Here is a 12,017-nt window from a genome sequence, read left to right as displayed (position 1 = left end):
TCTAAACCCATGTAATCGCCAATTTCTTGGTCAACTAATCAAGAGAAGAGGTGAAGAACAGTTTTGATTTTAAGCCATACAATCTTCAAGAATTATCACTAGTTGAATTATATGTCACTTATTCAAATTAGATCTAGATAATTGAAGATTGTGAGATGAGTTTTAAGCTAATTTCGAAATTAATTTTCCAAATATAAAATCAGAATCCAAGACAGAATTAGAGTATTTTCCCATAGTTCTAACCATTATTGATGAAGAACAAAATTCGATATTGAAAAAACAAAGAAGCATGAATTAAAATCGAACTGGACTGGCCGGTTCGACCGAAAAATCGGTGAACCAGATCCTAAGCCGATTTGGTTTGCTCCTTGGACCGTTCAAGGAAGAAAACTGGTGTGAACCAATAAGAACCGAAAAAAATCAATCAAAATCGGTGTAAACCGGTCTAACCATTATTGATAAAGAAAAAATCCGATCTTGAAAAAGCAAAGAAGCATAAATTAAAACTGAACTGGATTGGCCGATTCGATTGAAAAATTGGTGAACCAAATCTTAAACCATTCAAGAAAAAAAACTGGTGTGAACCAATAAAAACCGAAAAAAAACTGATCAAAATCAATGCAAATCGGTCTAACTGAACCGGTCTATTTGAAAAAATTTTCAAAATGTTGTTGTCAAGGTTCAAACCAAGAACCTTAGTGTTGTAGTATCTTTCTGTTGCTACTTAACCATCATGCTCCTTATAATTATATATGACAAATAATAATTATATAGTATACATTCAATTACATAATTTTATAAATATCTAATTTAATTTAATTTTGTATTCTCTATTTATAACTTAATTATATTTTAACGATGTATCATTATTAATATAAATATAAATTTCACTAAAAATTTATTAATGTGCTTGATCTATTTTAATACTAGTATTGTGATTAAGGTTATTTGTTTTTATGCTAGTGTTAAAATCTATTGATATTATAATTAGATTAGATGATAGACTTTGTGAATTAATTGTTACTTTTATTGTGTCAAATTAAGATATTATTGTAATAGTACAAATAAATTTTATATTTTTTTATATTAATTATTTTTAAAATTTGACACTTAAATTCTTTATAAAATATTAATAAAAATGTGTATTTCAAATTTTAATTTTAAATTTTTTATTATTTTATATTTTTATTTACGTGAGATTTATTTTATTGATTCAACTAATAATTTATTAGTTAAACCAATAAATTAATAAATCAGTAACTTGACTGATTACCGATTCGGTTACAACTATGCGTAGAGGGCAGTTATGACATTCTCACTGCCACAACGGTCATAAACTCATAATCCCTCGATTTAAAAAACGGGGAAGATGAGTGTGTATTAAGTATTAACACTTTCGGTTTCTCACAATCTTACTTTGACCGCCGGCACCGCCATACCTCCGCCACTTCCGCCACTTCCGCCACCCAGTCTAACTTCCACACTGTGCTGGTTGCCTGATCTCCAACCTCCTGAACACAACACAAATGGCAGCGCCACCACGAACTGGGCGCTTGTTTCAAGACACCAACGCCTACGGTACTCTTTCTCGTTTCTGTTTTTTTTTTTTTTTCAACCGAGTTTTCTACCAATAATCTAAGTTATTTTTATCCTATTGAACTCCTGAAAATTCGAATCATATTATCGAAAACTTGACTCTTGGCCGATTCCACTTTTTTTTTTTTTCGCAAAATAAAAAACTACAAATTTCTTGGTGTGTTAACTGTTTCTTTCTGATTCTTGATTATGCAGCTCCCAGGAAAGTTAGGGTTTCGGGAAGAAAGCCTCTTTCTGATGTATCCAATAATGCAGGGAACAAACCCCTCGATGCCTCAGCCAAACCCTCTGTTTCGGTTACTCGTCCATCCAAACAGATTATTAAGTCTAATCTCGATAATAATAATAATAATAATAATAATAATAATAATAATAATAATAATAATAACATCTCTGTTATTATGAACGACGGAGCCGTTTTTGTTTCTTCTTCTGCAAAGGCAAAGAATCTTGAATCCAGTAACATCAGGACAGCGAATAACACGGCTTCTGGGAAATCGAAGACCGGTGGTGGTGGCAGTAGGAAGGTTCTTTCTGACATTTCAAACACAGGGAAGTTGCCTCTGCTGGAGATGAAGGAAAAGAAAACCCTGAAGTCATTGAGAGAGGAGGAACCTCTTTTTCCTACTGCAATTGGTGAAGAGATGTGCCGGCACGATCATCGGAGGTGTGTCGAAGCACAATCTAAGGCTCTGGATTTTCGCTTCATAATGAATGGTAACGATTACAAGTTCGTGTTCGGTTATTGTGTTTTGTTGTTGCTGGACTTGGGGAATGCTAGTTTTCTATTACATAAGTTTTGATGCACTTAAAACTTAAGCAAGTTGTCCAATCACTTCCGTTCTTTTGTCAATGTGAAAAGAATTATTTTTGCTAGGTGACTTTAGGTAATTGGATACACTTGTAAAGCTGCTTTATATTCACATCGCATCAAAAAATTTTATTTTTTATTGTGAAGTTCTGGTTGAAACATAGTTTACATATTTATTCTTTAATTTCTTGATTTGATCAGATTGTTTTAGGGACTTGAAGGTTTCAGCTGAACTACCTTTGAATATCAAAATTGAGGTTCGATTGTAGATCCTTAACTTTTATCCTGGTCTTGGTCTTTCTCTCCTTGTCATGTTTCTATCTAACTCTGTCGTTTCTAGTCTGAGAGCTGGGAATCTGACGAGGAACCTGAGCTGTCGATTCCTGAAGGGCGGTCCCGGATGTGGCATTGGAGTGGGATCAGCTCTCCAGAACACTGCAACAATGAAGAACACTTGGAACTGCCTTCAAGCCCAGTGAACTTTGAGTTGATAGAGTAACCATAATTCTCTAATTGTTGATTTTGTAAAGAACTTGATATAGAATATAGGTTTTCTGTGCCACTAGTTTGATGACAATTATTCTGAGATGACCTTAGTGTAGTTTAGCTTTGTATGTTAACAATATGAAATATGTTTCCCTTTTGTGATTTCAATGAATTGTATTGGTTTTTATGTGCCCAAGTTTTTCTTGAGAGATGCTGCTGTATCATACTAAGCTTTTTGCATGAAATTCTATCAAGGCAAAATCAAATATCTGGTAAATTTTAAAATCAGGTTTAGGGAGCTTATTTCTGTTTGCAGATTATTTGAGTTGCTATCTTCTGCATCTAAATGGATATGGTAAAATTTAGTTGTTGAAAGGAAAATCAACAAAATTGTTGAACAATTCATCAGATGTTTTTATTTACTGAATTACCTTGTGCTAAGAAACTAAATTGCTAATGCTGAGTGAGATATTGGTCACTTGAATTATGTCGATTGCAACTGCAATACAATTAAAATATCTAATATTAGGTTTAGTGCCTTACTATACACAAGTGGTTGCATCTCTGTTCCATAAACATTTAATTCTGGATATCCAAATTTGTACATCACATGCTGAGGATATTACATTTCAAATAATAAGAGTGTCTTAATACTTCTCCATGTTACATTGCTAATGACCAAGTGTGCTTATAGAAACATTTTTTTTCTTCTTCTGATTAAAGCATTTAAAACTTATCTTGAGAGGATAGGAGTAAAGTAAATATAAAATTAGCAGTAAGTGCTGTTAGCAGAGAATCAGTGGTTCTTAATAATCTCCAAGCATATGAAAAGAGCATTAGAAGCAGCTTCCACATTAATTTGGTTCCTTACTTTTTTGCTTCTTCACTTGGTCTTTCTTTTTCTCCATTCCCTTCAAAAACACCTATTACACCATCTAGCATTCTTTTCACATCAATGGCTGTGTCATTGCCAGAATTGCCAAGAGCATGGTGACCAAGAGAAAGGTTGGAACTCCAAAGGACAAGGGAGCATTTGAAGAAGAATTGTCCTGCTGAAATTTCTCGTAGGGCTCTGTTATAGATTGTGGTGGAGGAGGAACTGTAATTGATATTGGTGGAGGAAGAACTGTACCCTTTGGTTTTTTGTTCCTGTGTCGTTGTAAGATATTAGTTGATTAGTTGAATTGCTTGCACGTGTATGGCAATAACTTGAAAGAGAATGCAAAAATAATCATGTTTAGGAGAATAGATCGTCTCGTTAATTTTTCACATGATTCTATCATGTATGATATTTCACTTGGGTCTCATTTTAAATGAATTGTGAGATATCACACATGACAAAAGTCATCAGAAAAATCAATATTAGAGGATCTATTCTCATCGTGTCAGATATACTTTTAACTACTTATGATATTTTAATTTAAAGTATTTATATTTTATTATGAAACATCGTTCTAAAGTGGCTAAGAGCATACAAGACTACTAATCAGGAATTGAATTCAAGGGAGAGAAATGTGTTTTTGTGCATACCTATAGCTGCTAGGACAAAAAACAATGTCATATTCATAAGCTTTGCAAGTGAAGGTGCTTGTTCCATCATCAAATGCATAGCTATAGGCTCTTGGACAAGCCCTCTTGAAAATGGTGGAATAATAAGAGGGCTGGCATGTTGTTGGGTTTGCAAATGCTCCACTGCAGCAGTATTGGTCTGACCCAAATGCCTCACAAGCACTCCTACACCCTACTACACCACCTTCACCTTGGTATCCATCTCCACCAACCACTTGAAGTTCTTTCGGACAACCTACATATATTTCATTTATTTTGTGTCAAAAAAGAAAAAAGCTACTAGTCATTTTTTTTTATTAGAATATGATTCAAAGTTAAAATTACTTGAAAAACTTTGCTAAGATTAAGGGGTGATGGTTAGACAATTCAAAATAGCTGAGTATTAAAATTAAAGAACGGTGTCAATTTTTTTTAGCATAATTGCTTAATATTTGAAATATAGGGTAGTACTTAAGGATTAAGGAAGCATGAATGCATGATATAAGTTAACAAGTGTATATCAAAATTTAGTCATCAAATCAATTATTCATATAAAATACATATTGAAGTATAAAATACACATTAAAAATTAGTTAATATTTATACATAAATATATGGTAAATAAATTTTAGTATGTACATAGTATTTTTGATAATTTATATCATCCTTCTGTTCCATATTAACTGTCATTTTAGGTTTTAGTTTTATTTTAAATTAACTATAATTTAACAATGGTAATAAAATATTAATTAATTTATACCAAATTCTCTTTTTATTTTGTGGGAGGAGGGATAGTTGGTCAAAGATAGATTTGTTTCATTGATCGTTGAAAGATAAAATTCAGAAATGATTATTTTTCTTATTTCTCTTGACTCCTTTTAGATAAATATATACATGTTTTTCTTTTCTAATCGGTTTAGCTTTGCTAATTATTTTTTGTAATTAACTAATTATCTTAAATTTAAATTTTTATGCGAATGAACCATGGTGTAAAATTATTTCTTGAACTCTAAATTAACATTCTTACCTCTATTAATATCAGTAACACAACCTGTGGCATTACAAGCAGCACCCCCATATACACCTCGTGGTTGAGCAAGCAATGGTAAATTGTAACCATCTACCATACTCACATCATAATAGTCTTGATCAGTGCCTTTACCAAGCGTTATCTCAAACAAGGAGGTAGGAGGAGCAGCACCATTTCCATCACACTCAAGCCTTCCTCCGCAATCGCCGGTTTGGCATTTGCCAGTTCCGGTTGCATCAAAAGTGCAACCAGTCCTTGCCCATATCCGGCCGGACCACCCAGGAACACTTGTGAGTTTCACACTTAGGCCGGGGTCTAGACGGAATCCGGTTGTTGCAAGTGACGGCGAGCCTGCGCCGGAGAGGGTACCGGGCCATATAGTATAGGGACAGTTGTTGGTTATTGTGAAAATGCTAGAGAAAGAACAAGAGAAGAACGTAAACATAACAAGAAAGAAAGTTGGGAATTTCCATAGTGACATTTTTAATTATTGTAATTTGTATGGTACTCTTTGTAGAAAATTAGAACGGATAGAAATTAGAATTGATAAGCCAAGGAATGGCCAAACCTCATTATATGCTATGTATGACTTATGATTCATGCATTACAAAAACCAACAAAACGTTACTTTACTTTGATGAAATTCTCAGCCGCAAGATGTACTTTATGGGTTTAGTATTTCTTAATATTGTGGATGGCCTAATTTAGAAGCTATTCTTTGCAGTTTCATGGGAATTGTACAAAAAAATGGAAAAAGAAAATTTTATATTATGAAACCCATATGATTGGAGAATCGGCGTCAGGACTCAGATTCTGATCTTGCTCTAGGATGTTGACATAGGATGATCCTAAAAGGATGTACATAGGATTCCTCATACATGGAAGCATGTTGACTAGGTAATACCTCAGATGCAAACTTCTGTGCCTATTTTCCCTTCGTAGCATAAAATATTTGTATATTTATACTTTAATGTGATATATTCAATTTTTTAATTTAATCTCGGGTAAACTACTAAAAATATTCCTAAATTATTTTTTCGCCAACAAAAATATCTCTAAATTTTGTTATAAAAAACCGTCAAATTATTTTTAAAAAGTAACAAAAATACACAATTTATAAAGTGTAAACTTCTTATATGACAAATGAGACTATCACATTGAAAAATGATTTTCTGTTAACAGAAGAAGTCTCTGATTATAGTTGGACATTTTTGACAGATTATTAAATTATTTAAAAATATTTTTATTAATAACAAAATTTGAAAATATTTTGCCAGTGACAAAATAATACAATGTATTTTTTGTAGTTCACCCTAAATCTCATTTCATTTAAGAACTATAAATGAAAAAGAAATAATTATTGATATTTTTAGATCATATATTGAATACACTTTTGAATCACGTCACATAAATATATTTTAGAGTATTTAAATGTTTCTTCGGTAGCACACCTAACACACTCCTTGACCTCCGAGAGCAATGACTTCGGGACATTGACATGTAACAACTATTGACCTTTCATGCGAAGCAAAGGAATAGTTTTACATTGACCAAGATCTCACTTCAGGTATAGATATGCTAGTGATAATTATTGTTGACAAAAATTGTTGAATACTATAGCTGCTATATACCGCATAACAGACTCCACCAAGACAACCCTCATCGTAAAAGCCAAAATTTCCGTGGAAAAGGTTAGTGTGTGTCAAGTCAGAGGTAGATTCATGTATCTGCCTAAGCATAATTTTACATGATAATATATTAACGTGATGTGTGTGAAACAACAATATTATGATCTAGGTATATGCCATATGCCAAATTTCAAAAGAATACTTCATAATTTAAAGCAAACTATAACATATCCATCTATTTCTATAAAATCATCATTATCAAGAAATTTTTTAAGCCAATTTCTCCCGACACAGAACAGAAAAACCGAATGAGTAGCAGGTGGGCAAAGTAAGTAGCCTTTAATAATAACAATAACAATAACAATAACAATAATAATATGGGCAAAGTAAGTAGCCTTTAATAATAATAATAATAATAATAATAATCCTCCAACTTTCATTGGTTGAAGAATACCATAACCCAGAATAAGACATACATCACAAAACCTCTGAATTCTAAGACATTAAATTATCCACCTGCTTATGTACCAAAAAGATTTACATCATCAGCTTAAAAAACATACCATAAAATATTGAGAAGAAACCAGCTGTATTGCTTTCTATATAGAGGTCTAATTATCAGTTTTTGATATATAAATGGCGATGATGATGATAAGTATCCTGCTAAGGTCCCAATTATTTGCTCAATGCCACAATCTAAGAAAGAAAAAGGAAATAAAAGAAGATAAATAGATAATATAAACGAAAGTCAAATGCCTAATGTTTGTTAATCATGGTTATCAGAGAATAAAGATACAGCTGATAGGAATACTGAGAATCAGAAAACATATTAAAATAGTGAAAGGATGATTAAACAAGTGAAGTTTACCCTTAAGATGGTTATGCCACCTACTAGTAACTACTTTACAAGATATAACACACACACTACAATGTCTCTAATAATGGCAGATAATTCCAATTAAATTAAGATTGATCATGCCTATAGTTTCAGCTTTCTAAATTGTTAATATATCACTCACCCACATCATAACTGCTCTCAACTCAATCCTTTTGTTTCCACTTAGCATATCAAGATCATGATTATTTGCCTGAGCTCATCACATAACTGTGCTCTTCCTCCATATTCCAAGACAGACTCAAGCAGAATTTGCAAGCCCCTGTACCTGCATCAAGAAAATGATATTCCTTAACATTTCAGGTTATAATGTATAGGGATTCTATATCAAAAGAATTTAGTTAGTAGTCAGTATGCATCGCATGTTTCGAGTGTTCCTTTGCAGCACAAGCTTCAAAACCTGCATGGGTTACATCTAACCACAGACATCAAGCTGAAAAGAAAATCAAAAGAGAATTAAAACATATAAACATGTGAAAAACTATATCAGATTTCACCAGATAACCTACCGACAACCTTGTTCATATGATTGTTCATATGAGGAACTGGAGGGAACCTGAACTTACAAAACTCGGTGTCTATCATAACCCTAGAAGTTAAATAATACAATTCAGGACAGTAGCATTATTAATGAGTACACTAATACTATAATATGGCTGCCTTGAGAATACAGATAAAGTAGAAACTTGAATACATTTCCCGAGTATACATCATTCGGGTCAATAATCAAATTCAAGCATTCTAAAATGCCAGAACACATCCTTTTGTCAGTTTTCAAAGTCTGACTCTCAATAAGGTTAACCCAAAACTGAAACCAAAGTCAATTCATGTGCCATTAACTAGTGCATAGATACTGCTCAAATCCCCATTCAACAGTCAAGCAAAGCTACCTCAAATACTGCATTACATTAATGCTAGAAATATAAGTAAGTACTTCCTACAGCACATGGGGACACATCAAGTCCACCAAATACGATCAAGTTCTGTTATCGATAGAAAAAGTAAAAAAGCAATTTCAAAAGGATAAGAGAAAATGAGTCAAATGACAGAGTCTTCTTAGTTGAATAATAGATATCTAGCTCATATCCATGCCATCTCCAACTTGGCTGCAGATAGGACTGACAGCAGAGAAGGATCTCTCGAAAGGAGACGGGTGGAATTGTGCATCACGTCTCCGCTTACAACCACAGCTATCAGCAAGCGAATTCTCTGCATCAAGCTTTCTGCGAACACCTCTCACAGCTTGTTCCTCTTCTTGCGAAAGGGGGAAAATTTTGCCACTTGCTAGGCAAAGAGAGCTATGATTATCATACAGAATTCTCTGGTTACAGTTTTTATCACAGATGTGAGTCAGCCCTGTTAGCTTGCAGCGGTACATGTTCCCGCAAACATTTTCATTTTGACATTTCCAGTCACATTTGTGAACAGGAACAGGACCATCTTGGCCCAAAATACTTGACAGATAAATAACATTTGCAGGAGCTGCAACCATAGATTTGCCATATACCTCCATTCTTTCGATCGAAAATCCAAACAGCAACTTCTAAGATTCCAATCTAATACACGCCAACTTCAAGGCCTTTCCCAAATCGTCTGCAGCCCCACCACAACAAAACAGAATGGAGTCAAACTCAACATAAACTGCCCTTTCTGTCTTTAAAGAATATAACAACGACTGCATTCTTCTTGATTCACAAACTAATTTTGCTTATAACCTTTCTCGCAAACAATGAACTAATTTCACACTCTTATGTAACTATTCATTCCCTTTCAGGAAAAAGAAAATAAGGGTTCTATCACATGGAATATTAAAAACTGCTTCAATAAATTCGACTTTAATCATTGAATGCAACCTATACAAAACATTAACAAGCTTTTGACAAACCATACAAATAGGGTCACACAAATAGCCACATCTATCAGACCTAAACCATGGAGAATTCAAATTTCAAAAACAATACGATATGAAAATTGACACAGCCACTGCAATAATAAATAAATAAACAATAAAATAGTAATTATTCATTAGTGAAAACCTAACCAACACTACCGTTTTTGTCCACAAAACCCCAGGATAATAATTCCCACAACAATTCATGGCAAAATTCAAAAAACACATAAGCATTACAACTATAAATTTATGCTATTTAGGATCACAAGTGAACCAAACACACAGAAAAGCCAAAAAAATAAAAAAGAAAAAAAAAAGCCAAAAAAATAAACTCACACGCTCTTCAACGAAAATCAATCTTCCGAGTTTTCTTCCTCCTCAGTACCTACAAAACAACGATAGAAAACACAAACCAAAACCACAAAAACAAACAAAAAAAATTAATGAAAAAACAAAAAAACCTAACTCTCTCTCTCTAGGAAAGTCACTCTCTCTCTAGTTGAAACTAAAAGAAAAGGAAAAAGAAAGCGAGGAATGAAGCACAAAGCGTGGAGTATTTATAGAAAAACCGGACTGTGATGGTGGACACTGCACTTGGAAAGAGAGTACGGACAAAACCAAAAAACGATCATAACAAACGCAAATGAACGCCAAATTTCGGGCAAATTGCGGTCCAAATGCAACCCGTTTCGGGTCGGGTGATGACAAGTGTCAGAATCAGCAACCATGTTTCACCTACAATTTTGGATGAACTATCGGATCACAACTCCAACTTTCTTTCTCAACCCATCACCCCTTTTTCACTTCTAATGCTTCTACGATGAGATGGACAAAAGTATACAAAAAAAAATATTTTTAAGATCATAAAAATACATATAATAGAATCAAAATTTTAATGTATACATCAAAAATGGTTAATAATAGACAAAATTAATCTATTATTTGAGGAGTTATATTTTTATTTAGTTTAGTGTATATGTGGTCTATTTGACACTCTTTAGTCTTTATTATTATTATTATTATCATTATTTTCAATAGTTGAGATGGAAATTAACCATTTTTTTTGAGAAAATATTTAGTTTGGTCCCTCAAATTACACTCAAATTTCAATTTAGTCTTTAAAGTTTCAATTGTTTTAATTACACTCAAACCTCAATTTAGTCTTTGAAGTTTCAATTGTCTTATTTTCAAAGTTTAATCATATTAGTCTCTTCGGTGGTTTCTGTCACAAAGTCAATTGAAAAGTTTAGAGACTAAATTGAGGCAATTGAAATTTCAAGGACTAAATTGAGGTTCGAGTATAATTTTAGAGACCAAATTAAGTATTTTTTCAAATATTTTTTAAAAAATATTTATTTGTTGTGTCTTTGTTGAGTTAAGAAATTAACTAAATTAATTAGTGATGACAAACATTATTTTTGGAAAAATAAATAATTAGTATTGATTAATTAATAAGTATATGTTACTAATTATTTATTGTTGCAGGCCAAATCCAATTCCATAGCCCAAATGGAATGAAAAGCAAATAGAAAAGAATGGTGGGCTGAAAACAAAATAGGAGCCCAAGGAAAAGAAAAGAAAGAAGTCAGATGGGTTGCTCAAATGAATACCCGAACCAAACCCAGCTTAATTTCAATTTCCTCCATATTGCTCCAACCAAAGCAACGTTCCCCTCTCTTTTGTCATAGTCAAATCAGAGCTTCAGAAAAGTAAGAAAGAGAAAGAGAGAGAGCTTCCTCCCTAAGCAAATCACCAAAGAAGCAAGAGAGAGAAGGATTAAGCTTGAAACACAGAAGTCTAATCAGAAAATCCAAACCAAATCAAGCTTAGGTTAAAGGTAACACATCTCATCTTGCATGCATCAGATCTTCTTCTCTTCTTCCCAACTCTCTGCTCTATCCGAAAATGGCGTTCAAGGGAAAGTTGTTCTCTGCCCTATTCTGCTGTACATCTACGGTCACAAGTGATACTTGGAGACCAAGTAGTTTCTCAATGGCTAAGATCAAGTTGACCATGGGAAGATTTCTATGGTTACTGCTTTATGGCTTTCGGTCAAGATGAGGAAGTCAGAAGAAGAGTTTCTACTATGGGGATTAATGAGAAAAAGTGAATCTGTGGGTTGGTGAAGCTCA

The 12,017-nt window shown here is 33.1% G+C and overlaps 3 protein-coding genes across 3 annotated transcripts; 1 reads left to right on the top strand and 2 right to left on the bottom strand.

Annotated features, from left to right (window-relative positions):
* Positions 1-1,362: 1,362 nt before the first annotated feature.
* Positions 1,363-3,089, top strand: LOC112767404 (uncharacterized). The gene is made up of 4 exons (XM_025813264.3): positions 1,363-1,578; positions 1,792-2,313; positions 2,609-2,664; positions 2,748-3,089. Exons 1-4 carry the CDS (start codon positions 1,527-1,529, stop codon positions 2,904-2,906), a joined length of 789 nt encoding a protein of 262 aa, XP_025669049.2. The 5' UTR covers positions 1,363-1,526; the 3' UTR covers positions 2,907-3,089.
* A 360-nt stretch (positions 3,090-3,449) lies between these two features.
* On the bottom strand, positions 3,450-9,587 carry LOC112767402 (pathogenesis-related thaumatin-like protein 3.5). Its single transcript, XM_025813263.3, has 4 exons — positions 8,119-9,587; positions 5,469-7,795; positions 4,424-4,697; positions 3,450-4,042 (listed from the first exon to the last, which is right to left on the bottom strand). The coding sequence occupies exons 2-4, from the start codon at positions 5,950-5,952 to the stop codon at positions 3,841-3,843; spliced, it is 960 nt and encodes a 319-aa protein (XP_025669048.1). The 5' UTR covers positions 5,953-7,795; positions 8,119-9,587; the 3' UTR covers positions 3,450-3,840.
* On the bottom strand, positions 8,804-9,507 carry LOC112767405 (uncharacterized). The gene has a single exon (XM_072222691.1). It carries the CDS (start codon positions 9,505-9,507, stop codon positions 9,070-9,072), a length of 438 nt encoding a protein of 145 aa, XP_072078792.1. The 3' UTR covers positions 8,804-9,069.
* Positions 9,588-12,017: the final 2,430 nt, after the last annotated feature.

The sequence above is a fragment of the Arachis hypogaea genome, chromosome 17 (genome assembly GCF_003086295.3).
Source record: "Arachis hypogaea cultivar Tifrunner chromosome 17, arahy.Tifrunner.gnm2.J5K5, whole genome shotgun sequence".
Classification (NCBI taxonomy): domain Eukaryota; kingdom Viridiplantae; phylum Streptophyta; class Magnoliopsida; order Fabales; family Fabaceae; genus Arachis; species Arachis hypogaea.
The sequence above is the reverse complement of the archived record's forward strand: the minus strand, read 5'-3'. Positions and strand labels throughout refer to the sequence as shown.